This window comes from Gorilla gorilla, chromosome 4 (assembly GCF_029281585.2).
Source record: "Gorilla gorilla gorilla isolate KB3781 chromosome 4, NHGRI_mGorGor1-v2.1_pri, whole genome shotgun sequence".
NCBI classification, from domain to species: Eukaryota; Metazoa; Chordata; class Mammalia; order Primates; family Hominidae; genus Gorilla; species Gorilla gorilla.
The window spans coordinates 16,295,618-16,322,898 of NC_073228.2; the positions used below are offsets into that span (position 1 = coordinate 16,295,618).

At 45.4% G+C, this 27,281-nt stretch overlaps 2 protein-coding genes across 31 annotated transcripts in view; one reads left to right on the forward strand and one right to left on the reverse strand.

Moving 5' to 3' along the window:
* Positions 1 to 11,030, reverse strand: part of SAP30BP (SAP30 binding protein) — a 40,836-nt gene extending 29,806 nt beyond the window's left edge. For 3 of the 6 annotated variants that reach the window (XR_002006017.4, XM_019027278.4, XM_055388923.1), the window contains exons 1-3: positions 10,827 to 10,991; positions 9,677 to 9,786; positions 6,439 to 6,486 (exon numbers count right to left, since the gene is read on the reverse strand). Coding sequence is in view for 5 of the 6 variants with exons in the window: in XM_019027278.4 (XP_018882823.1) it covers positions 6,439 to 6,486; positions 9,677 to 9,786; positions 10,827 to 10,932 (264 nt within the window). In the remaining variant the exon portion in view is untranslated. Of the gene's footprint in view, positions 1 to 6,438; positions 6,487 to 9,676; positions 9,787 to 10,826 lie in introns of all 6 variants that reach the window. The other 3 variants (XM_004041024.5, XM_063706093.1, XM_055388921.2) reach the window with 3 other exon arrangements.
* RECQL5 (RecQ like helicase 5) overlaps positions 11,010 to 27,281 on the forward strand; it is a 40,519-nt gene continuing 24,247 nt past the window's right edge. For 5 of the 25 annotated variants that reach the window (XM_055388899.2, XM_055388898.2, XM_055388903.2 and 2 more), the window contains exons 1-9: positions 11,119 to 11,260; positions 11,733 to 11,876; positions 13,121 to 13,242; positions 15,265 to 15,783; positions 16,559 to 16,661; positions 17,200 to 17,311; positions 19,811 to 19,973; positions 25,692 to 25,826; positions 26,993 to 27,072. In XM_055388899.2, coding sequence (XP_055244874.2) covers positions 11,747 to 11,876; positions 13,121 to 13,242; positions 15,265 to 15,783; positions 16,559 to 16,661; positions 17,200 to 17,311; positions 19,811 to 19,973; positions 25,692 to 25,826; positions 26,993 to 27,072 — 1,364 coding nt within the window. In that variant the 5' untranslated portion in view covers positions 11,119 to 11,260; positions 11,733 to 11,746. Of the gene's footprint in view, positions 11,877 to 13,120; positions 13,243 to 15,264; positions 15,784 to 16,558; positions 16,662 to 17,199; positions 17,312 to 19,810; positions 19,974 to 25,691; positions 25,827 to 26,992; positions 27,073 to 27,281 lie in introns of all 25 variants that reach the window. The other 20 variants (XM_063706088.1, XM_063706089.1, XM_063706091.1 and 17 more) reach the window with 9 other exon arrangements.

Genomic DNA, 27,281 nt, shown 5'->3' on the forward strand with positions numbered 1-27,281 from the left:
AGCATCTGAGGAGGGGGTCCTGGGATCCCCACAGATAGTGAGGGACAACTGCATTTTATTTTTACTTAGTTGAACCTTAAAATAAATGAGGCAGATTTTATTATGATGATTATTTTCGCGATGAGAAAAACTGAGGTTAAAGGACTTCCCCAAGAAAACCCCAGTCTCATTCCAGAGCTTGAACTCCTCCCCACCATGCCAGGGCTGAATCATCTTACTCTGAATACTAACCACCCTCAACGTGGCTCAAGACCCCATAAGGCTAACAACTTAATGGACATTTTCAGAGCAATAAAAACAGTTCTCAAACAACTACTGAATCACTGACCCATGATTTCTGTTTTAGAATAATAGTAGTTTTTCTAAAGGGTCTGCAAAGTCAAAACTGTTTTAAGTCATTATTTGTCTTTTTCATCGTGTTGACCTTTGCACAAGCAATGGTGGGTAAACTGCTAGCCTTTAGAACAAATTGAGGCGGCAGCACCAAACTGTAGCTGTTTGATTTGGAAAAAAAAAAAAAAAAAAAGGGCTGGGTGTAATCCCATGGGATTCCCATGCCTGTAATCCCAGCACTATGGGAGGCTGAGGTGGGTGGATCACTTGAGGCCAGGAGTTTGAGACCTGCCTCACCAACATGGTGAAACCCCAACTCTACAAAAAAAAAAAAAAAATATATATATATATATATATAAAAATTAGTCAGGCATGGTGGTGCACATCTGTAATCCCAGCTACTCGGGAGGCTGAGGCAGGAGAATCGCTTGAACTGGGAGGTGAAGGCTGCAGTGAGCTGAGATTGCGCCACTGCACTCCAGCCTGGGTGACAGAGCGAGACTTCGTTTCCAAAAAAAAAAAAAAAAAAAAAAAGCCAGTTTCACTTAAGAATGGTCAGCCATAGGCCAGGCGTGGTGGCTCACATCTATAATCCCAGCACTTTGGGAGGCTGAGGCGGGCAGATCACAAGGTCAGGAGTTCGAGACCAGCCTGGCCAATATGGTGAAACCCTGTCTCTACTAAAAATACAAAAACTAGCCGGCCATGGTGGCGCGTGCCTGTATCCCAGCTACTCAGGAAGCTGAGGCAGGAGAATCACTTGAACCTGGAAGGCAGAGGTTGCAGTGAGCCGAGATTGTGCCACTGCACTCCAGCCTGGGCAAGAGAGTGAGTGTCTCAAAAAAAAAAAAAAAAAAAAAAAGTTTTCTGCCAGGACAGTAAAAATGATTAGTTTTATGACATCTTGACATTTGAATATACATCTCTTTAATATTTTGGGCAATGACATGAGAGGCATGCATAAATACTTCTGCTGCATAACAAAGTCAGATAAATGTCTCAGGGAAAAGCACACATAGCAATGCCCCCTTATCCCTGGGGTATACGTTCCAAGATTCCCAGTAGATGCCTTGAACCTCTGATAGTACTGAGACCTATACATACTATGTTTTTTTCCTATACATACATACCTATGATAAACTTTAATTTATAAACTAGTAAGAGATTAACAACAATTAGAATGATATACTGTAATAAAAGCTATGCGAATGTGAACTCTCTCTCAAAATAGCTTACTGCATGTAATATTTTCAGACTGCAGCTGACCTCAGGTTACTGAAGCCACGGAAAAGGATGGACTACCGTTTGTGATTATTTGAGTCACCAGTTGAACTGACAGTTTTCTTCAGGAAACACCATTTTTATTTGAAGGAATGACAAACTAGTTATCTGGACTTGGGTATTTGGCAGACATTTTCTCAAGACCAAAGCCTGTTACTTTAAGGAAAGCTCTGATAGCACATATTGAAAATGATAAATTCATGCTTTCAAACAAAAATTATTAGAAACACATTATCTTGAAAAATGTATTGCTCCTTATTGTGGGCTTGCTAAAAGGTTTCTAACATTTAATGATTTTCTGATGAGATTAGTGATGTCACTAATAAATACTACTTTTTTGATACGACAGAACAAAATGTGTCAACATTTAGATCTGTGTAACTCAGTACATCAGCAATTTTCAAATCACCAGAGCCTGACGATATCAAATCATGTATGGGTAAAAGATCCATTCAAAGGGCAAGACAGACCAGTGGATTTTAGGGAAGCAGAATGCAGAGTTCACTGGTAAGGCTTTGCATTCCATGATGTAACTAACCTTTCAAGGAAACTATCACCTGTTGAGTTTTGATGAAGTATCAAAGAAGAATACCTATAATTACCTGAATGCAAAAGCAGTTATATGTACCCAGCCATATTCTATTAAGCCAGACATTAAAGACATTTGTAAAATGGCGACACAGTGCCACTCTTTGCATTAACATTTTTTTGGAAATACTTATTTTTTCTAAAAATGTTATTTATGTTAATATGTAATAGGTTTGTTTGTTTGAGACAAGGTCTCAGTCTGTCACCCAGGCTGGAGTGCAGTGACAAGATCACAGCTCACTGCAGCCTCCACCTCCCAGGCTCAAGTGATTCTCCCACCTCAGCCTCTCGAATAGCTGGGACTAGAGGCACGCGCCGCCACACCCGGCTAATTTTTGTATTTTTTTAATAGAAATGGGGTTTTATCACGTTGCCCAGGTTGGTCTCAAACTCCTGGGCTCAACCAATCTGCCCACCTCGGCCTCCTGAAGTGCTGGGATTATAGGCATAAGTCACTGTGGCCGGCCCAGGTTTGTTATTTTAAAATAAGTAATTTTAAATTTTCGCAGTTTTAACTTATAAAATAGTAAACATCAATAGATAAAACCAAAATGAACAAAAACTCTGAGATCCTCAATTTTTAATTGTGTAGAGAAACCTAAATGTTTTGAGAACTACTGAAAAAAATTAAAAGATCTTAAAAAACCAAAGTAGAGGCCGGGCGAGGTGGCTCATGCCTGTAATCCCAGCACTTTGGGAGGCTGAGGTGGGCAGATAACGAGGTCAGGAGATCAAGACCATCCTGGCCAACATGGTGAAACCCCATCTCTACTAAAAATACAAAAATTAGCTGGGCGACATGGCATGTGCCTGTAATCCCAGCTACTCGGGAGGCTGAGGCAGGAGAATGGCTTGAATGCGGGAGGCAGAGGTTGCAGTGAGCTGACATTGCGCCATTGCACTCCAGCTTGGGCAACAAGGGCGAAAAACTCCTACTCAAAAACAAAACAAAACAAAAAAACAACAAAAAACCAAAGTAGAAAGGAGATGCCATCTAGTGGAGACGACAATTATGACAGTAATCTAATTGTTAAACAACACTTCTAACAAAGATCCACACTTGTAACATATTCTATTGTTAGAAACTTCCTATGTTCATGTGCACTGGGCCTGGTGGCTCACACCTCTAATCTCAGCCCTTTGGGAAGCCAATGTGGGCAGATTACTTGAGCCCAGGAGTTCAAGACCAGCCGGGGCAATATGGCAAAACCTTTTCTCTACAAAAAAATAAAAAAAAATTGCTAGGTGTGATGCACACACCTGTAGTCCCAGCTGCTTGGGAGGCCGAGGTGGGAGGATTAATTGAGCCAGGGAGGTTGTGGCTGCAGTAAGTTATGATGGCACCACTGCACTCCAGGCGACAGAGGAGACTCCATCTCAAAAAAAAACAAAAAACAAAAAACAAAAACAAAAAAACTTCATATGCTTAAAGCAGAATGTTCAAAATTAAGGGTTTTGAATATAAAAAATATTGTTACACATCAATTTTAAAAAATGTGGGCTGGGCACAGTGGCTCATGCCTGTAATCCCAGCACTTTGGGAGGCAGAGGCGGGCCTATCACTTGAGGCCATGAATTCAAGACCAGCCTGGCCAACATGGTGAAACCCTGTCTCTATTAAAAATACAAAAAATTAGCTGGGCATGGTGGCTCACACCTGTAATCCCAGCTACTCGGGAAACTGAGACAGGAGAATCACTTGAACCCAGGAGGCGGAGGTTGCAGTGAGCCGAGATCACAGCACTGCACTCCAGCCTGAGCGACAGAGCAAGACTCTGTCTCAAAAAAATAAATAAAATAAATAAATAAAAATAAAATGTAAATATGCCAGAAAGTTCTGGATTTGAGGTACATGTTGCTATGTGGAAGAGAGTCTGAGGCCAGCTCAAGCAGAAGGATGACAGGGCCAGGACTAAGATAAGAGTATCACAGAAGACTCATGCTGGGGATCATTTGTAGTCCTTGGAGATGCCATGAGGACTCCTAAAGGCCTGGCAGCCACTGGGGATTGCAGAACATTGAAGCTGGCAAGCTTCATCTAAACCCTTCTCCATCACCCTCCAAAAGAACTAAATCAAGTGACTTTGAGGGTTGGATTTTGTGTTCTGATTTCTGAGGGCTCCTCAAGAGGAACAGAAATTATTCCATGAAAACTTTTCATTCCACAGTAAAACTTGAAATGCACATGAGTGAATGAGGAACAGCGAAGCACATCAGTCAAGGAGCAGGCAGGAATGACGAGGCTGTCAGCCGTGATGTGGGGCTGAGAAGGGGAGCCTGAGTACAAAAGGCATTTCCACAATCTTCCCAGCTTCACCTTTTTTGGGTCCCTCCCACCCCGTTCTTTAGTGACTGCTACTAGACAGTAGTAAAGTCTGTTTTGTTTTTCATGTGGCCCTTACCCTGACTCACAAAGCCCTGTCATTTCCCCAAGGATTTGTTGCCTGGATTACAGTATTTTAGAAGGGGTAACCGTTAAGTGTATGTACCCTCCTCTCCAGCCAACTTCCCCAGGAGGCCTTCCAGCCCTAAGAAAAGGCTGCAACTGTACCCAGAAAGACTCTAGGACCCAGATCCTCCCTTCCCTCCACAACTGAAACCCAAACACTTAACAGCTCCCTGGGCTTGTTTTACATGCAGGCTCCAAGTCCTATATACCCTAAATACTAGGCAGAGAAGATTATCACTACTAAGTGTTTTCATTCTGCAAGCCCGAGCAGAGCTGTGACTGACTTTGAACTATGGGCCATGGGTCTGCCCATACCATCTTGCCAGTTCTCAGGCAGGGCGAGTTCTTAGGCCTGGGTTCCAGGTTTTCCACTCAGCATAGAAAGCAGGTTGCATTTACAGTTTTCAGGGGTTCTTTTTTTTCCCTGCTGCATGCTGGTGCCAAAACTTTCTTTCCTGGTAAAACACACTCTTATCTTTCTCACTCACAACCTCTCAAGATTTTAGTGGCTACATACAGTTCTATCCAATCACAGAATCAGCTCAAATATGGAACAGCTCACACTACATTTTCAAGAATATTACTGTTTTAGATTATAATTGGGCATAAATTTCCTAAATTTTACTAGGTCATCTTGAAAGTTACAGCTGGTTTTCAAGCAGTTTTTTTTTTTTTTTTTTTTTTTTTTTGAGACAGATTCTCATTCTGTTGCCCAGGTTGGAGTGCACTGGCAGATCTTGGCTCACTGCAACCTCTGCCTCCCAGGTTCAAGTAATTCCCCTGCCTCAGCTTCCCCAGTAGCTGGGATCACAGGTGTGCACCACCCACCAGTCTCACCAGTTAATTTTTGTATTTTTAGTAGAGACGGGTTTCACCATACTGGCCAGGCTGGTCTTGAACTCCTGACCTCAAGTGATCCTCCCGCCTCGGCCTCCCAAAGTGCTGGGATTACAGGCATAAGCCACTGCGCCTGGCCTCAAAGCAGTTTTTAACTGCAAAACGGGTCCTTATTCCCCGGGTCTAGAGTGATAGAATTAAGTCTTTTTCTTTGGGGGTACAGGGGGGAAATTTTTCCTCATAAAAAATGACTCTTCAGCAAGTACACATTTCTAATGGCCAATGCACAGCACAGCAGCTTAACCAACACAAGGGTGTCTTAACCTTCACAACAGATCATTATGGAATGTGATAGGAATTGCTACAAATTACTCTTGGCTGCTACCAGGATGAAACCATGAGAATAGTTATGTTGTTCCGAAAAAGACCATTCTGTACAGCTTGCCCAAAAGTGGATGGACACACCCCTAGGAAAATGAGAATTAGACCCACCATCCCTGAGAGCTGGGGAGAGGCCTCATTTTGGTCTGACCTTCTTACAGCCTCTTGTTCACTTCTAGATGACTAAAGAGAACCCAAAGCACGCGAGGTGGCCCTTACACCTTCCTGAGTCTAGAAACAGACTAATCCACCTGCAGGGCAGTGACACTTAAAGCCCCATCTGGGATGCAGAATGCAAGTGGGTTGTTGGACTCAGCCAGGCCTCTCGCCTTTCTAGTCAGAAGATATGGCACAATCTGAAAGGCTGGAAATCCAATGTGTCTCAGGATTTGTTCATTCCTGAGTCGTCTCCAGGTTCTTTCTTTATAAAGCTTATTTTATCCCAGAAAATGTCCACACAGTTGCACAGTTTGTCAGTGGGACGGATCTTGACCAAACACACGAACTGAGCCATAATGTTCAAACACCTTGTTTGCATCCAGCCACCCACCACAGCCAACACCAAATACCTTTGGGTCATCAGCCTCAGGTTTTTCAGTCTCTGAATCGTCATCTTCCTACAAGACAAAGAATTTAGAGGATTAAGCTTAAAGGAGCGGGCCTGAGGAGTCTCACATGCATAACTAGGGGCCGGAGCAAACAGCCCATTTACCCAGCTGGGGTCATCCCACTAAGAATCCCTCCCCTACCATATAACTCAGAACCAGAGAAAAACAAGGGGAAAAAGAGATATTCTGGAGGGGAAAAAACCAAAAAACAAAAAAGCATCAGCAGCTCAAAGTCAAGTTACTTTAGTGGTGAGACAGTCCACATCAATGAAGACGCCCGAGTTAAAAGTCACATATATAAAAATGGAGAAAGCTTGCAATATGTTTTAGGAAAGAGTAAGATCAGGCCACACAATAAAACAGGCATCGTGTTTCCACTGAAGTATCAGTTATTTCAAATCAGGATTATGAGCCTTCTTTCCTTTTCATATACACATGTACATCAGACTCAGACCTACTCTAACAGTGTTCAACACCAAGTGCCAAGGCTTACACACAGCTGTATCGCAGCACCTCAACCAGCATTTGCACTAACATCAACACAGGAAGGTAGGCATCAAACAACCTGAGCAAGTGACCTGGGAAAGGCAGGACTAAAGGGTAATGCCCAACCTTTCAGGAGTCCCAGTTGAGTGGGCTCTGCCTCCACCTAAGTGCTCACAGAACTGCCAGTGATCCATTCTATCCAGTCCTGTTCCTTATCCAGATGAGGTCAGCCTGACACAAAGGATCACACACGGTAAGGCATTCTCCAAAGTGAGCCCGCCATTCCACTGAACGCTAACGCTGATGCTATGAAGGTCAAAGATCAGGAGCAGATGCTGGACCAGCTACCTTATTAGCCGGCTAAATCCATGTCACCTCCACTACCCAGAACACTCCCAATGCACAGAAGCCTTTAACTAAATACCCAGGAAAAAATGGTTTCATTTGAAACTACTATTTTCAACAAAGCTACATTTCAGCCCAAACATTACACAGCACTCCATATATTAATATAAATACCACTCGAGAGACTTGAACAAACTAGACTCATGATTTGGAGACTTAACTGTCCTGTAAGGTGTCAGTGAGTCCAAGGCTTTAAATGCAATCTCCATAATCTCCTTAAAATGAAATCAGTCATGCCAAATAAACAGAGATGGAGCTCAGACAAACACAATCACATTTCAGAATCTCTACAATAAGATCTGATGAGAGGATTTTACTAAAATATGAAATGAAGCTTAAACATGATGAAAATTCTAAGCAAAGCAAATATGAAACAACACTTCAAAAACACATTATGTAAACGTACTAAAGAGTTATGAATATTAAGCCAGAATGTGTGTACTTCAGAAAAGTCAGAAAACAACTTGCAAAACTTTTCTGAATAATTTCAGTCAACTCTGAATTATCAGTATTAATGGATGGGGCTAAAGGCATGAAAGTATCTCCCAAAATGCATAATGTACAAAACGCATTTCTATTTGTTGTGGAAATAATTTTTTTTTTTTTAAGATGGAGTCTGGCTCTGTTGCCCAGGCTGGAGTGCAGTGGCGTGATCTCGGCTTACTGCAACCTCCGCCTCCCGGGTTCAAGCGATTCTCCTGCCTCAGCCTCCCGAGTAGGTGGGACTACAGGTGCGTACCACCATGCCCTGCTAATTATTGTATTTTTAGTAGAGATGGGGTTTCACCATGTTGGCCAAGATGGTCTTGATCTCGTGACCTCGTGATCCGCCCACCTCAGCCTCCCAAAGTGCTGGGATTACAGGCATGAGCCACCGTGCTTGGCTGGAAAGAATTTTAATGCTAACATTTACATACCAACATGTAACAAAAATTTCAAACAAATAATATATTTTAAGTGATTTAATTAAAACTGTTGCTAAGCAGTCAGATTTGACATCTAGACTCAACTCTGCCTGTCTTATGCTAAGCACCAACCTCAAATTCCTTGCATTTTCTGCAAACTTAAATTCTGGTTCATGTTGCTCAGGTGATTATGTGTCTAAAGCCTTTCTTGTTAATAATAGCACAGGTTCTCCTTTCTCCAGCACCTACTGAACTTCAGGCAAGATTTGTGATCAAGAACTAAAGGCACCATTATAAAAAGTGCCAAATAAAATGTCAAGAAAGAAGTTAAGAAGGCCAGGGATGGTGGCTCATACCTGTAATCCCAGCACTTTGGGAGGGTGAGGCAGGGGATTGCTTGAGGCCAGAAGTTTGAGACCAGACTGGGAAACACAGTGAAACACCGTCTCTACAGAAAATTTTTTTTTAAATTTTAAAAATTGGCCAGGAGCAGTGGCTCACGCCTGTAATCCCAGCACTTTGGAAGGATGAGGCGGGTGGATCACCTGAGGTCAGGAGTTAGAGACCAGACTGGCCAACATGGTGAAACCGTCTCTGTGAAAAATACAAAAATTAGCCAGGCGTGATGGCAGGTGTCTGTAATCCCAGCTACTCAGGAGGCTGAGGGCAGGAGAACTGCTTGAACCCGGGAGGTGGAGGTTGCAGTGAGCAGAGATCGCACCACTGCACTCCAGCATGGGCGACAGAGCAAGATTCCAACAAAAAAAAATAATAATAAATTAGCTAGGCATGGTGGCGCCCACCTGTAGTCCCAGCTACTGGGTAGGCTGAGGTGGGAGGATCACTTGAGCCCAGGAGTTCAAGACTGTAGTGAACTATCTATGATCACACCACTGCACTCCAATCTGGACAGCAGAGTGAGACCCTATCTCAGAAAGAAAAAAAAAAAAAAAAGAAAAAGCAGGTGAAAACGAATTTTCCTTTCTTATTTTGTTAATAAACTGAGAAGACTTAAATGAGCCCTAACCAAGATTAAAAATAATGCAGAGTTGACTGTAGATATAAATGATACACCAATTAGGATGAATGCCTGCTATAAATGGAGTAAATCATTTAAACAGGGAAAAATCAACATAAATCACCCATTGATATCTGGGTTAAATAAAATAATCCACTATCTTTTCCCCCAAATTTCAATTCAAAGATTAATAAAAAATGATCCATGTGAAAATACATTTTCAAACAGATCTGATATCCAATCCAGTTTCTTCCACTAATACTAAAACAAAAGGGGAGAGCAAGGGATGGAGCTAACCATGAAATGGAACACTGTTGGCACAGTTCCAAAATCTGACAAATGAAATTGTGCTTTCAGTAGCTCTGGATCTGGGAGATTTACCTACCGACTGTCTACTGTTCTCATCTTCTTCTTCTTCATAACCATCTTCATCACCCCCTAAACGAGAAAAGTCATCCTCCCCATAGGCATCAGATACCAATCCGCCTTTCTCCTCTGAAAGGTTAAAAAACAAACAAACAAACAAACAAAAAGCAAGAAAAAAAAACAAGAGTTACAATGTAAGAAAAAATGTCCAGAGATTTGAGTGGGCAAGACTATCTCTGAAGATACAAAGGGAACCTAAATCTCATGTTAAGTGACAATAGGCCCAGATTCGGCTCTCTGAGAAGGCCAGCATTTACTGAACAAAATCATTAAAAGGTCAGGGAACAAAACCGAGTACTAAATTCTGTTTCTAATGCTATAAACACTAGATAAACACTATAGTGTTTATAGGAAACCATCAGAGAACTTTCTGACTGGAAGAGACCACACAAAATCACAAAACATGGAAGTACCTAACCTAACCCAATCCCCTTCACTTTCCAGATGAGGAAGCTAAGGACCAGATATGTTGTTAGGTAACTTGTTCTTTATTCTCCCAAAGAAATCTGTTTCCATTATCTAACATTGTGCTTCTCAACCTGAGGAGGAGAACATCACCGTTAGGATTTAAAAACTCACAAAATAAGAAAAATCACCTGGGATCCTTAAAAAGTTCACAAATGCCCACATCCTACCCCAGTTCTACCGAATTAGGTTCTCTCACTTTGGGCATCAGATACGTTTGTTTTTAAAAGCTCCAAGATGTGTTTAGGGCACATTCCTAACTAAAAGTTATAAAGTTAACGAACACAATCTTTACCATCTTCCATGTATGTTTTACTTATCGCTCTCCCTCATCAAACAACGAGCCCAGGGGAAACAGGCAGTGGCTGAGCAGCCGCTCCCTCTTCGTCCGTCCCTCTGTCTATCACTATAACCGCCACGGAGTCTTTCAGTAAGTTTAGGCAAATTAATCGAAATAACGGGAAGGAGATTTTTCATTCTTAGTCCACAGTCTCTAATGCTCTATCTCACCCCGGACCCTGGACCATTCTTCAGGGTCCGGTGCTTGGAGCACAATGACCATCTTGTTCCCTCCCGCCCAGCGAGGGTACAGCATTCCGGGCAGACACCCGATTCCCCCTTCCAGCTTCGCACTTAGGCCTTACCAGCCGCGCTGCCCACCGCCTCGATTCCAGCCTCGCCATCAGACTCGGGCTCTGAATCTTCCGCGTAAACTGCGAGGGACGACAGAACATTCTTCTTCCCCGCCATCTTATTCCCACAGCCCCGGCGTGGCTCACTCCTATGACTCAAGACGCCGACTTCCGGGCGGAAAGGCAGGTTCTTTCGGATCCCAGGAGACCCCGCGCCACACTGGAAACCAATCAAAACGGCAGTTTCCTGCTCCTGGCTCTGCCCTCATGCCAGCGCTCGCGATACGTCATCACTGCGCGACGGATATAAGATTGCGTGAGTTCTGCCTAAAGCTGAATTCCCAGCGCTTTGGCTTTTCTGAGTTGGGATTGTGTATAGGGGTCTTCGAAGAGTTCCGGAACCAGCCAGCAGCCTTTAATTCTTGGGCGGACCACGGCCGGTTCTGATATCTTAGGGTGAAGAGAGGGAGGTGTCGGCCAGCCAAGAGAGAAAATTGCGGATCTTGGGCTCAGGAAGACGGGAGAAGGGGGTCGGGGTCCCGGGGTGGAAGAACGGTCGTCGTGGTTGCGCTTATAGAAGTAGGAGCAGGTGGTGGATCTTAGGAAAACGGTTCCCCGTTCTCCAAACTGTTCTGAAGACATTTATGTTTCTTCTCTTGATCTGATTTCTAGCTCTGTGCTATACCATGGCCTGGAATAGTTCAATGTTTTTATTTTCATTGAGCGTAAAAGTGGAGATGTTAATTACTCAGGAATATATTGCTTGAGGCAGTTCACCTTCAGCTTTATTACTTAAAAATAATACATTATTTAAGTGTAATATAGCAAATTGTTACAGAAAAATAATCTGTATTTTTAATGCAAAACAGAGGGTTCTCGTGGCAACCTTTTACTACCTTTGCCTTAACCTTTGGCCACTGTTCTTGGCTAAGATGAGCAGCCACCATACCACCTTTCCTTTTGACCCTGAGCGGCGAGTCCGGAGTACGCTGAAGAAGGTCTTTGGGTTTGACTCTTTTAAGACGCCTTTACAGGAGAGTGCGACCATGGCTGTAGTAAAAGGTAACATTACCAAGCTACCTTCCGTTAAATTTATGCTGGCTATACCATAACGCTGCGGCAGAACACCCTCCTCCTCACCCTTCGTACTGCCTCACCTTTGGTCCATAACTGGATTTGGAAATCTTTAGAGTTGTCAAAGCTTGTAGTTTCGTTTGTTTTAATTAGAGATGGGGTCTTGGCACGTTGCTCAGGCTGGTCTCCAAATCCCGGGCTCAGGCAGTCCTCCCACCTCGGCCTCCCAAGGTGCTGGGATTACAAGCATGAGCCACCACGCCCGGCCCAAAGCTTGTAGTTTTAATGGCAGAACCACCCAGCTGGTCTATATTTCATAGCTAGATCTACACACGGTCTTTGAAAACACTTCAGATTCTCATTATTGTTCGTTTGTACACACAAACGAACAGCAACAGTGAGGGTGGCAGGAATAACTTAACTCGGTCACTGGCCTCCTAGGTAATTCCCTTGTTGAAGGTTGAGTGGCCATGGTCCCAGATAGAGAAGGAAAGAGTAATAATGTTACAAACCTGAGATACGGTGACAAATGGAAGTTGCCAAGAGGAGCAGCAATGTAATATTAATGATACATGTCTAAACAAAAGCTCTCTAAGTAATGTCCTCTCATGTCTACACAGATGTACCCACTCATCTAGCAGTACTCTGCTTTCATGGCTGTTTAGTTCAATCATCCATATCACAGCAGACTCAGACTTCTTTTTTTTTTTTTTTTTTGAGACAGAGTCTTGCTCTGTCGCCCACACTGGAGTGCAGTGGCGCGATCTCGGCTCACTGCAACCTCCGCCTCCTGGGTTCAAGCAATTCTCCTGCTTCAGCCTCCTGAGTAGCTGGGATTACAGGCACGTGCCACCATGCCTGGGTAATTTTTGTATTCTTAGTAGAGACAGTTTCACCATGTTGGCCAGGCTGGTCTCAAACTCTTGCCCTCGTGCTCTGCCTGCCTCAGCCTCCCAAAGTGCTGGGATTACAGGCGTGAGCCACTGCGCTTGGCCCAGACTTTTTAAATCTTGTTTTTAACCATTACTAGAAATGGTTTGGGCATGTATCCAAGTTTCCCAGGATCCTTGCCTTTTTCATAGAAAGGACAGGAGGGGAATTAGGATTACATCGAGACCCTCCCATGTGCCAGACACTCTGCTAGGTGCTTTTCCTACATTCTCATTTAATTTTCAACAACTTCAATGAAAAGGCAGGAAGCACTGAGATATTGTTGTCTTGTATTTTTGCAGGTAACAAGGACGTCTTTGTGTGCATGCCCACAGGGGCAGGAAAATCCCTATGCTATCAGCTCCCTGCTCTGTTGGCCAAAGGCATCACCATTGTAGTCTCTCCTCTCATTGCTTTGATTCAGGTGAGGCTTAGGGCAGTGAAGATGGTAGCCCAAAAAGATTTGGGGAAGGTTTTTTGAGGCTGAAAATTTCACTTCTCTATTGGTCTTTTGCCTCTTATTTTCTTTTCTTTTTCTTTTTTCTTTTTTTTTTTTTTGAGACAGAGTCTTACTCTGTCGCCTAGGCTGAAGTGCGGTGGTGCAATCTTGGCTCACTGCAGCCTCTGCCTCCCGGCTTCAAGCAATTCTTGTGCCTCAGCCCCCCAAATAGCTGGGATTACAGGTGTACGCCACCATACCTGGCTAATTTTTGTATTTTTAGTAGAGATGAGGTTTCACCATGTTGGCCAGGCTGGTCTCAAACTCCTGACCTCAAGTGATCCGCCCGCCTCGGCCTCCCAAAGTGCTGGGATTACAGGCGTGAGCCACCACACCCGCCCCGCCTCTTGTTTTCTATGATTTGCCTATCTCATTCGCTATATTGGGTTTCTGTATTTCCCCAATGTCGTGTTCTCCACTGGTGCATATCACTCAGGGAGGTTATGAATGACGCCTCTGAGGTCCCTCACCCTCCTTTGTTATTTTTTTGTTCGGAGGAGTATGAAACTGTATTTGTACACACATATACACTCAGTCTCATGTATACACACACGTGCACTCGTGATGTTGGGACAGAAGTTGCAGATGGATAGATAGCTAAGTTGATACGGGGAATCCCTGGTGTCCTGCTTATTTTGGTAAGGGCACAGTATGTGAAACAGAAAAAAAGATGAGAAACTGGCTGGGACCTTATTAACATCTGCTCTACAGGTGTTCTGACTATTTAAGGCCTGCAGATGGGCTGATAGAATCAGAATTGAGGAAGTGTGGCTGTGTGGGTAAGAGCCATCCGCCATGAAGGAAGGTAGAGAGACAGGGAACTACAGTAATAACTTGGTGTATGTTCACCAGGTCCCGGGCTTTGTGCTAAGTGCTTTACATACATTAATTTCTTTCTTTTTTTTTTTTTTTTTTGAGATGGAGTTTTGCTCTTGTTGCCCGGGCTTGAGTGCAATGGCGCGTTCTCGGCTCACCGCAACCTCCGCCTCAGCCCCCCGAGTAGCTGGGATTACAGGCATGCGCCACCATGCCTGGCTAATTTTGTATTTTTAGTAGAGACAGGGTTTCACCATATTGGTCAGTCTGATCTCGAACTCCTGACCTCAGGTGATCTGCCCGCCTCAGCCTCTCAAAGCGCTGGAATTACAGGTGTGAGCCACCGCGCCTGGCTTACGTACGTTAATTTCACCTCTCATGTAAATTTTAAGTTATACAACAATGCTATTAGATAGAATTGTATAAATCGTTCAGAGGGTGAGAAACAGCCAGCGAGCATGTGGCGATTAAGTGAGCCAGGATGAAATCTAAATCTGAAGTCTGTCTGACTTCAGAGCCTGTCCTCTAAACCACTTCACCTTCCATACAGATTGAGCATCCCTAAAGCAAAAATCTGAAATCTGAAATGCTCCAAAATCCAAAAAATTTTAGTGCTGACGTGATTCCACAGGTGGAAAGTTCCACACCTTTCTGACTTCATGTGATGGGTTGCGGTCAAAACTCAGCCAAAACTGTTTTTTCATGCACAAAATTATTATTATTTTTTTAAATATATATTTTTTATTATACTTTAAGTTCTAGGTACATGTGCACAACGTCATGCCAAAATTATTAAAAATATTATATAAAATTACATCTAGGCTATATGTATAAGGTATATGTGAAAGAAAAAATGAATTTCATGTTCAGACTTGGGTCTCATCTTTAAGAGATCTCATTATGTATATGCAATCTGCAAATATTCCTAAATCCAGGAATATCTGAAATCTAGAACACCTTTGGTCCCAAGCATTTGATAAAGGATATTCAACCTCTACTACTTCTATGCAAAGAGAAGATATATTGGAGGGTGGGAGGAGGACAGTTTATGACTGGGAAATCCTCCAGGGACTTGCAGTGATGTTTACCTGAGTCCTGAGGGCCAGTTACAGCCTCTTTCTCTTCTCTTAGGACCAAGTGGACCACTTGCTAACCCTAAAGGTCCGAGTAAGTTCCCTGAACTCGAAGCTCTCTGTACAGGAAAGGAAGGAACTGCTTGCTGACCTGGAGCGAGAAAAGCCCCAGACCAAGATTCTGTACATCACCCCAGAGATGGCAGCTTCATCCTCCTTCCAGCCCACCCTGAACTCCCTGGTGTCCCGCCACCTGCTGTCTTACTTGGTGGTGGATGAAGCTCATTGTGTTTCCCAATGGGGGCATGACTTTCGTCCTGACTACTTGCGTCTGGGTGCCCTGCGCTCCCGCCTGGGACATGCCCCTTGTGTGGCTCTGACCGCCACAGCCACCCCACAGGTCCAAGAGGACGTGTTTGCTGCCCTGCACCTGAAGAAACCAGTTGCCATCTTCAAGACTCCCTGCTTCCGGGCCAACCTCTTCTATGATGTGCAATTCAAGGAACTGATTTCTGATCCCTATGGGAACCTGAAGGACTTCTGCCTTAAGGCTCTTGGACAGGAGGCCGATAAAGGGGTGAGGCACTGAGGTGGAGGCCAAGCAGCTGTTAGAGCAGTGGGGTGTGATGTGATGGAGATGGAGATTGGTCTTCTAAGACCTTTGGTTTTTCTAGCTTTCTCAGCCAGGCTTCCTAAAACTTGTGCACAAAAAGAGTTGTCTCTTTGGTTTCCTGGCATTGTCCTCCTTACCAGGGTTTCCTTGTTCTGGATCCTGTGGAAGGCAAGCAGCCAGCCAGTCTGTGTGATGCCTCTGCAGACCCATGCAAAGCTCATGAAGAGGAGGCAGAGAAGTTAAACAGATTGAGTTTTGAGCAGCTTTTGGCCTGTTGTTTTTTTTTGAGATGGAGTTTTGCTCTTGTTGCCCAGGCTGGAGTGCAATGGCGCGATCTCGGCTCACCACAACCTCCGCCTCCTGGGTTCAAGCGATTCTCCTGCCTCAGCCTCCTAAGTAGCTGGGATTACAGGCATGCGCCACCACTCCCGGTTAATTTTGTATTTTTAGCAGAGACGGGGTTTCTCCGTGTTGCCCAGGCTGGTCTCTAACTCCTGGCCTCAAGTGATTCCCCTGACCTTGGCCTCCCAAAGTGCTGGGATTGCAGGCATGAACCATTGCATCCAGCCTGGTCCTGCTTTTTATAAAGTGACAGAGCCTTACTGGGTGTCCTGCCTCAGAAGAGACTGAAGCCGACGAGAGAAGGAACACAGAGCTGCTTTTAGAGCAGGGTGCGTTACACTGGGCCTATTGTTCTGTTCTTGCTATGCTTATTTTCTTCCTGCATCTCCCCATTCAGTTATCTGGCTGCGGCATTGTGTACTGCAGGACTAGAGAGGCTTGTGAACAGCTGGCCATAGAGCTCAGCTGCAGGGGTGTGAACGCCAAGGCTTACCATGCAGGTAAGGGGCGCCCAGGCCACTTGAGTCTCTTCACCCTCAGAGGCTTCTTAGCCGGTCTCTTGTTCTTTACAGATCCTGGTTATCAGGTGACCCACCATCTTATTGCAGATACTCAGGCAGGCTAAAGTGATTCACTTAAATCCCCTAAAAGGAGTCTAGACATGAATGAGGTCTAAAATGAGAATTGTGACTCCTGAGTTCTTCCCACTGTATGCCTACCCAGCAGCAGGTGATACGTTTTTACAAGCCAAGGTAATGGTGTTGTAGGAAGAGCACAGGCTTTGGAGGCCAATGGGCTTGGGCTTGAATCATGGCCCTAACCTTTGCCAAATGCTCTGTGCCACACATGGGCTAGGGTCTTTGTGCCTGTCAGCTGAGGCTCAGTAAAGTTAAGCGCCTGATGTTAAGGTCAGACAGCTGGGAAGTGAAAGATTCAGGGTTTGTGAAGTGCCTAGCACACAGTGTCAAACCCAAAATAGACCCTGGGTAAACCCAAGGGAAATGTGAGTTCCCTTCTCCATCTTTCCCTCCTTTACAGGGCTGAAGGCCTCTGAAAGAACGCTGGTGCAGAACGACTGGATGGAGGAGAAGGTCCCTGTAATTGTTGCAACCATTAGTTTTGGGATGGGAGTGGATAAAGCCAATGTCAGGTGAGCTTTGGTTCTTGCCGTGCCTTCCTGGTCTGGGCCTGGCTCAGGGTGGATTGCCTAGTGCTATGCTCAAAGGACCAGGTGCATGTGCTCCTTCGAGGGCTAGAGGGGAAGGAAGCTCCAGGAGAGAGTCCTTAGAATACAGCCTGAATGCTGACAGCTCCTGTGCAGCCTGCTCCCGGGTGACTGCACGGCGTGGTTCTGGCACCCCCCAGGATGGGGCAGCATGCAGTCCGTCAGGCTTGTCCTTTAACATAGTCCCGTTCACTCACATCTCAGTAAGTGGATCCTATGAGGAGGTGGGAATAAAGGAACTATAGTCATGCACCTCATGTTGATGTTTCGATCAATGACAGACTGCATAGACTGAGATCCTGTAAGATTGTAATGGAGTTGAAAAATTCCTATCGCCTAGTGATTTGCATTACAGTTGCCTACAATATTCAGCACAGTTAACACTCGATACATGTTTACAGCCTAGCTGTGCAGGCTGCAGTACCATCTAGATTTATGTAAAGACTATCCACTGTAATGTTTGCACAATGATGAAATCGCCTAGCAAGTCATTTCTCAGAACGTATCCCTGGTTGGGCACAGTGGTCCACACCTATAATCCCAGCACTTTGGGAAGCCAAGGCAGGTGGATCGCTTGAGTTCACGAGTTTGAGACCAGCTTGGGCAATGTGGCCAAACCTCCATCTCTACAAAAAATACATAAAAATTAGCCAGGTGTGGTGGTGCGTGCCTGTAGTCCCAGCTACTTGGGGGGCTGAGGTGGGAGGATTGCTTGAGCCCGGGAGGCGGAGGTTGCAGTGAGCTGAGATCATGCCACTGCACTTCAGGCTGGGCAACAGACCAGGACCCTGTCTTAAAAAACAAACAAACAAAAACACCAAAAACCAAAACACAATATGTATTCCCATCATTAAGTAATGTGTGACTGTATTTTAAGCTACTCCCTGTGGAAGGTCAAAGGCGAGGCTTTTAGAACTATCATTCCTTTTTATTGCTTACTAGTAGTCTAGAAGAGTCGGGGTGCATCTCAGCCTCCTAGCCCCACACTGACAACTAATAGGAAGTCTTTTATATCTGGCCATGACCTTCAAGAGGCATTTTGGGCTACAGCGTGAAGCCCTTTGGTCTGATTAACAACAAATAATAATACCTTGTATGACTTACGGAGCGTGTTTGCATACATGGTCTTGGTGAACCTCACAGTGACCCTGAGTTAGGGACGAAATTTTATAGTGCACTACATTTGAAAGAACACCGACTTTAGAATCAGAGTTCGAACCCTGGGTATGCTGCCAGGTGTAGTGGTTCACACCTATAATTCCAGCACTTTGGGAGGACCAGATGAGAGGATTGCTTGAGCCCAGGAGTTCGAGACCAGCCTGGGCAACATAGCAAGACTCCATCTCTATAAAATTAAAAATTAGCCAGGTATAGTGGCATGTGCCTGTAGTCCTGGATACTTGGGAAGCTGAGGTGGAAGGATTGCTTGAGGCCGGGGGTTGAGGCTGCAATGAACTGTGATTGTGCCACTGTACGCTAGCGTGTGCAACAGAGCAAGACCCTGTCTTGAAAAATAAAAAACAAGGCCGGGCACAGTGGCTTATGCCTGTAATCCTAGGACTTTGGGAGGCTGAGGCAGGCGGATCATGAGGTCAACAGATTGAGACCATCCTGGCCAACATGGTGAAACCCCGTCTCTACTAAAAATACAAAAATTAGCTGGGCATGGTGGCGCCCACCTGTAGTCCCAGCTACTCAGGAGGCTGAGGCAGGAGAATCGCTTGAACCCGGGAGGTGGAGGTTGCAGTGAGCTGAGATCGCTCCACTGCACTCCAGCCTGGTGACAGAGCAAGACTCCATCTAAAAATAAAATAAAATAAAAAACAAGCAAAATAAATAAAATGAATCCTGGGTCTGTGGTATCTTGTTAAGAGCCAGTTTTGAAGGCAGACACCCCTAGGCCCAAATTCTAGCTCTGCTGACCCTTTACTGTGTAACCTTGTACAAATTTACCTTTCTGAATCTCATATTCTGGAGAATGGGCTACCTCACATGATGGTGACTAACAATTAAATGAGACATATATAAACTGGCTCATAGGAGGTATTTAATAAATATTATCCCTTTCCCTCTCCAAAGAAGTTATACATAACTTACTCAAATTTGCATAGCTCATAAGTGGCAGAGCCTCATTTTGTTTCTTTAGGTCCAGTATTTTTACCACTGGGCCCTGGCTGAGTTTTTTGGCCCCTCATATGTGCTGGATTTGCCCCCCCCTTAACTCCTGCTGTGGCCTCTATGCTGGGCTGCTTCTAGAAGGGAGACGTGCTGATGGGCTACAGGTGTCTTAACTATTCTAACTCTGGGACTATCCCTCTCCCTCCCTATCTGCTGGCCTCCCTGCTCTCCTAGTCATGATTACTCCTCCAAAGTACACTCAGCTTCTCCACCATCTCATGCTGCTTGTCCCTTTGGATCCTACAGGTTTGTCGCCCATTGGAATATTGCCAAGTCTATGGCTGGGTACTACCAGGAGTCTGGCCGGGCTGGCAGGGATGGGAAGCCTTCCTGGTGCCGTCTCTATTACTCCAGGAATGACCGGGACCAAGTCAGCTTCCTGATCAGGAAGGAAGTAGCAAAACTCCAGGTAAGGCTTGGGCAGTAGAAGGTCTTTCAGTCTGACCCACCACTCTCCAGTTTTGTGAAGCTGATTTCTGAACTCTGATGATGCTTGTGTAAGCTAGAGGAGGCTGCTCCCAACCTGTAAGTATAGCAAAGGGAAATGGCATATTGGTTAGGTAGGCAGCTTACAACAAGCTAGGTTAGACTTTTTCTTTCTAAATATTTAAATATTTAAATTATCTTAATACTAGCTTTTTTTTTTTTTTCTTTTTTTTTGAGACAGAGTCTCACTTCGTCGCTCAGGCTGGAGTGCAATGGCATGATCTCAGCTCACTGCAACCTCCGCCTCCCGGGTTCAAGCGATTCTTCTGCCTCAGCCTCCTGAGTAACTGGGATTACAGGTGCGTGCCACCATGCCCAGCTAATTCTTGTATTTTTAGTAGAAACAGGGTTTCACCATGTTGGCCAGGATGGTCTCGATCTCATGACCTCGTGATCCCCCTGCCTCGGCCTCCCAAAGTGTTGGGGTTACAAGCATGAGCGTCTGTGCCCACCTTTTTTTTTTTTTTTTTTTTTTTTTAAGAGACAAGGTCTCTCACTGTCACCCAGGCTAAAGTGCAGTAGCATAGTCATGGTTCACAGCAGCCTCTAACTCCTGGCCATAAATAATCTTCCCACCTTGAGTAGCTGGGACCACAGGTGTGTGCCACCACGCCTGGCTAATTTTTTTTTCAATTTTTGGCAGAGATGGGGTTTCACTATGGTGCCCAGACTGGTCTCATAACTCCTGCGCTCAAGTAATCCTCCTGCCTCAAACTCCCAAACTACTGAGATTACAGGTGTGAGCTACTGCTCCCGGCCTTAATATTGTCTTTTGTGTACATGTTATTTTATGTGGTCAAGATCAGTACTGCCTTGTTTCTTTTGTTAGAGAGCTGGGGTCTCACTGTGTTGCTCAGGCTCAAGTGCAGTGGCGATTCACAGGCGTAATCATAGCACAGTATACCCTCGAACTCCTGGGCTTGAGTGATCCTCCTGCCTCTGCCTCTCAAGTTGCTGGGACCAGAGGCATGTGCCACTGCACCTGGCTTAATCTTCCCTTGTTTTTTGTTTGTTTGTTTTGTAGAGACGAGGTCTTGTTATGTTACCCAGGCTGGTCTCAAACTCCTGAGCTCAAGTGAGCCTCCCACCTTGGGCTCCCAGAGTGCTGGGATTACAGGCGTGAGCCACCATGTCCAGCCTATAAATACTTATTTCTAATCACTGCCAAAATGACAATAAAGGGGCCGGGCGCGATGGCTTACGCCTGTAATCCCAGCACTTTGGGAGGCCGAGGCTGGTGGATCACGAGGTCAGGAGATCAAGACCATCCTGACTAACACAGTGAAACCCCGTCTCTACTAAAAATACAAAAAATTAGCCGGGCGTGGTGGCGGGCGCCTGTAGTCCCAGCTACTTGGGAGGTTGGGGCAGGAGAATGGCGTGAACCCGGGAGGCGGAGCTTGCAGTGAGCCGAGATCGGGCCTCTGCACTCCAGCCTCGGGGACAGAGCGAGACTCTGTCTCAAAAAAAAAAAAAAAAAGACAATAGAAGGATAAATATACATAAATTCGCAAGGATAATGAAAGTAGGAGAGAAGACAACAGCAGGTAGAAATGACAACACATTGTGCCTAGAAACACAAAAACCCTACTAGAAATCTACTCAAATTCATAAGAAAACCTGGCAAACTGGTTGAATATAAGAGAAATAGTTTAAAGATCAGTAGCTTTTCTCTAGTCAGATGAGAGCCAAGGAAAAAAAAAATCAGTAGCTTTTCTCCATATTACCATAAATACCTAGAAATAGAAACAAAAAAAAAAACTTAATTTGCAACAATAAAACTTATAAAATACTTAGGAATAAGTGTTACGAGCTGTTAACGAGTTTTTTTCAAAAAGCTCCCCAGTAGGCTGGGTGCGGTGGTTCACGCCTGTAATCCCAGCACTTTGGGAGGCTGAGGCGGGCAGATCACCTGAGGTCAGGAGTTTGAGACCAGCCTGACCAACATGGAGAAACCCCGTCTCTACTAAAAAAATGCAAAATTAGCCAGGTGTGGTGGCGCATGCCTGTAATCCCAGCTACTCGGAAGAGGCTGAAGCAGGAGAATGACTTGAACCCACGAGGTGGAGGTTGTGGTGAGCCGAGATCGCGCCATTGCATTCCAGCCTGGGCAACAAGAGTGAAACTCGGTCTCAAAATAAACCAAAAAAAGCTCCCCAGTTGCTTTGAATATATGGCCAGGGTTGACAACCACTGATTTAGATGAAGAAAACTAAAATCTCATCAAGAGAAAACAAGCTCTGGGGCCAGGAGCAGTGGCTCTTGCCTGTAATCCCAGCACTTTGGGAGGCCAAGGCAGGCAGATCACCTGAGGTTAGGAGTTCAGGACCATCCAGCCCAACATAGTGAAGCCCGTCTCTAACAAAAAAATACAAAAATTAGCCAAGCATTGTGGCGCACACCTGTAGTCCCAGCTACTGGGGAGGCTGAGGTGGGAGAATCACTTGAACCTAGGAGGTTGAGGTTGCGGTAAGCTGAGATCACGCCACCGCACTCCAGCCTGGGCGACAAAGTGAGACCCTGTCTCAAAATAAAAATAAAATAAAATTTAAAAAGGCCAGGCGTGGTGGCTCACGCCTGTAATCCCAGCACTTTGGGAGGCCGAGGTGGGCGGATCACGAGGTCAGGAGATCAAGACCATCCTGGCTAACATGGTGAAACCCATCTCTACTAAAAATATAAAAATATTAGCTGGGTGTCGTGGCGGGCGCCTGTAGTCCCAGCTACTTGGGAGGCTGAGGCAGGAGAATGGCATGAACCCGGAAGGTGGAGCTTGCAGTGAGCCCAGATCGCACCACTGCACTCCAGCCTGGGTGATAGAGCGAGACTCTGTCTCAAAAAAAAAAAAAAAAAAAAGGCCGGGCGCATGGGATGCTTGTAATCCCAGCACTTTGGGAGGCCAAGGTGAGCAGATCACTTGAGGCCAGTAGTTCGAGACCAGCCGGCCAACATGGTGAAACCCCATCTCTACTAAAAATACAAAAATTAGCCACGCCTGGTGGCGGGCTCCTGTAATCCCAGTTACTCGTGAGGCTGAAGTAGGAAAATCACTTGAACAAAGGATATGAAAAGCAAATAATATGAAAAGAAAGTTCCCAGAAAAATTTATCAAATGCCATGTTTAAAAATGTTAGGCGGGATTACAAGTGTTGCTTGTAATCCCAACACTTCGGGAGAATGACATGGGAGGATCTCTTGAGGCCAGGAGTTTGAGTAGTTTGGGCAATGTAACAAGACTTTATCTCTACAAAATATTTAAAAATTAGCTGGGTGTGGTGGTATGCACCTGTAGTTCCAGCTACGCAAGAGGCTGATGTGGGAGGATCACTTGAGTCCAGGAGGTCAAGGCTGCAGTGAGCTGAGATCATATCATTGCACTCCAACCTGGGTAACAGAGCGAGACCCTGTTTCAAAAACTAATAATAATAAAAAAAAAATTAGCTGAGCATGGTGATGTGCGCCTGTAGTTCTAGCTACTCAGGATGCTGAGCCGGGAGGATTGCTTGAGCCTAGGAATTCAAGGCTGCAGTGAGTTATGATCATGCCACTGCACTCCAGACTGGGTGACAGAGCAAGACTCTGTCTCCAAAAAAATAAATAAATAAACAAATAAAAATTCAATGCTGTAAGTGGAAACTTGAAGGAAAAAAAAAAGACATCTTCAGATAACAAAGGTTTCAAAAACTTTCCCCTGGTATGTCATGTCTCAGAAGCTATTAAAGGATGTTCTCCATTGTAGAGAGGCAGTAAACCTAGAAAGCAAAGATGGAGACTTACCCAGGAGTAAGTCTTGGCACAGGACAATATTGGAGAGTAGTCCAGAAAGACAGCTGTGTCCCACGCCTAGGGAAAACTGGTCCAGATTGCACTAGGGGGCAGAAGACTCCAGGAAGGAAGGTTCTAAACATCAAAGTGGAAGCTGGCATCTCTGGCTCCTATCGAAATGAATTCATTATGTTAGGACAGTTAGGGGTGAATTAATAACATACTGAAATCTAAGTAAATGGAGAAAAACAAAGCTATTTCAGGGGAAACACAGTTACACAAGAAAGGAAATGTGATCACGGGAAATATAAAAATGCAATCACTTCGGTTTAGCTGTGAACTCTGTTGACGTAGTCATAATAAGGAAAATATGGATTTAATAAGAAATTGTGTTGTAAACATATTGGGAAGTTGGGGGTACAGAATCTGTGTGTATTTGTGTGTATTGGTGGGGATGAGTTACCTGCCCAAAGCAGAAACTCAATAGATGATGTCTCAGATATCAGTGTCTGGTTTTTGTTTTTTTGGGGTTTTTGTTTTGTTTTGTTTTGTTTTGTTTTTCAGACAGTCTTTGTTGTCCAGGCTGGAGTGCAGTGGCACAATCTCAGCTCACTGCATTCTCCACCTCCCAGGTTCAAGCAGTTTTCATGCCTCAGCCCCCCAAGTAACTGGGATTACAGGCGCCCACCACCACGCCTGGCTAATTTTGTATTTTTAGTAGAGACAGGTTTCACCACATTGGCCAGGCTGGTCTCGAACTCCTGACCTCAAGTGATCCACCTACCTCAGCCTCCCAAAGTTCTGGGATTACAGGCATGAGCCACCATGCCCGGGCTCTTTTTTTCCTTTTCTGTATTAAATAATTCACAGTATTTTAAAAGGATATGTTGGCAAATAGACATGTACACAAAAAAGGCCGCTGATGAATAATCACATCACTCACAAATGCTCAGTATTCTGCTAGTTGATTCAGCCACAAGTCCATAGACAGGCTTATAACAGAGTGAAGCCAGGAACGGTCTCTGAGCAGAGCTGCACCAGAGCTTCGGTCACTAAGAGGGGAATTACCTCCAGGAATGGGCAAGGAAGGAAGTTGGCTGCCATCTTTAGAGTTCCACTGCCCTGACCAGGTGTCCACATTTGAAATGTATAGTGCCCATTCCTTACCTAATAGTGGTTCCTGGCCCAAGGGGAGCCTGTCCTTTGAATTGGATAAGGGTGCAGAGGTCTTCCTGGTGGGAAGGCCTGGAGCTGTTGCTCAGCTGTGGGGACCACCTGCTATTGCCCTACTCCCCTCTAGTGGGAGCCAAAGGGAAGGCTGGCTGATGAGTGTCTGCGGATTGAGGATGTGGCAGGGACTGGTGCCCCCACCTCCCTCCGCCCCACCACCAAAGATGAGGCTCTGCCTGCTGTGTGCCTGTCACCAGCAACTGGCAGTCATGCCTTGGGTTTCCCAGGTGGAGAGGTGGCAGGCAACATTTTAAACAGGAAACTATATTGTGTTGGGGGAGGCAGGAGTGGAGATGAGAAAACAGTTTGGATTTTGTGAGAGGGGCTTTGGGGGAGTTTGGTAGTTGTTGGTAACTTAAGTGCTTTTTCTTCCTTTTAAGTTAGTTGCAGGCTTTGGTTTGGAAAGCCCCAGGGAAGTGGGGTGGGGGACAGAAACCTGAGGCTCTTGCCCCTTTATCTGCCTTCACAATACCATCTCCTTCCCCCAGCTTTACCCTGCGCTCAGGAGCCAGGCCTCAGCGCTTCCTGCTATCCACTTCCCATAAGCCACTCCTCTGATATTAGTCCATAGCCAAAGGAGCTGTGGGTCCAGGCCTGGTGACCAGCCCAGCTCAGCCCGCTCATTCAGGGTGCTCCCTACCTGCAGGCAGGAGGCAACACCCTGTCTGCTACCATTAGCACCTTCCAGAGCCCACCTCCCCTGCCCAGCCGTATCCTGCTCTGCCCCATCTGGGATGCTGTGCTCAGGCGTGAGCTGGCAGGGCCGCACACAGCCTCCCTGGTAAGTAGAGATTCAGGAAACCTTTGGAGTCCTCCTGTTTTCTGGTTGTGTGATCCAAGCGGTGCACACTGGCCCTTTGGGTGCCAACTGAAGGGCTTGGGAATCTTGCTCTCCTGGTGTAGCTGGCAGCTGCCCACCCCCACCCCACATGGGTTTCTGAGTCGGCAGGTCAAGCATTATTTTATTTTATTTTATTATTTTATTTGAGACAGAGTCTTGCTCTGTTGCCCAGGCTGGAGTGCAGTGCCACGATCTCAGCTCACTGCAGCCTCTGCCTCCCGGGTTCAAGTGATTCTCCTGCCTCAGCCTCCTGAGTACTTGGGATCACAGACATGCACCACCATGCCTGGCTAATTTTTGTATTTTTAGTAGAGATGGAGTTTCACCATGTTGGCAAGGCCGGTCTCGAACTCTTGACCCCAGGTGATCCGCCCACCTCAGTCTCCCAAAGTGCTGGGATTACAGGTTTTAAATTGTATTTTAAATTCATGTTTTAAGCTTATCAAGAAGAGTCACTTAACCTTTTAATATATCTCCCTCCAATATACACAGAAGTATATGTGTTCATATTTGTTAAGTTCACAATATTTGTGCGTGTATTTACTATTATTAAAATAGGTGATATTATATAGCGCTTCCTAAACGCCAGTCTGTGGGCCCTTTGCATGAGAACCTCCTGAGAAGCTTTTCGGAAACTCTCAAAAGCTCATCCCAGAAAATTCAGTTCAGTAGTCTGGGGGTTATGATACATAGTCAGGTTTGGGGACACTTTTGTAAATGGCTTTATTACTGTCATTTAATATTTTTCTCCCTTGTTACTTTTTTTTGTTTTTGAGACAGAGTGCAGTGGCATGATCTCAGCTCACTGAAACCTCCACCTCCTGGGTTCAAGTGATTCTTCTGCCTCAGTCTCCCAAGTAGCTGGGACTACAGGCATGCGCTGCCACACCTAGCTAATTTTTTTGTATTTTTAGTAGAGACAGGGTTTCACCATGTTGGTCAGGCTGGTCTCGAACTCCTGACCTCAAATGATCCTCCTGCCTCAGCCTCCCAAAGTGCTGGGATTACAGCTGTGAGCCACCACGCTCAGCCTCCTCATTACTTTTTGTGGCTCTAAGGTAGTCCAATTCTATAAGACTTGCTAAGTGGTCATTTTTTGTCCCCAGGAAAAGAGAGGAAACAAAGCATCTGATAAAGCCACTATCATGGCCTTTGATGCCCTGGTGACCTTCTGTGAAGAACTAGGGTAAGTGACTTATTTTATATGTGGAGCAAAGTGTCAGTGAGATCATTTACTTCCCCGGCACGCCCTAGTTAAGCAGCTGACATAAGACAGCCCGTAGGCTACCAAGGGACACCTGCCTGCAAAGGCCATTGTGTTGGGCAGCGTGGAAGTCAGGACCTTGCTCTTCTCTGTTGGAGGCCCCGGGATCTCTCGCAGTGTGGGGATTTGCT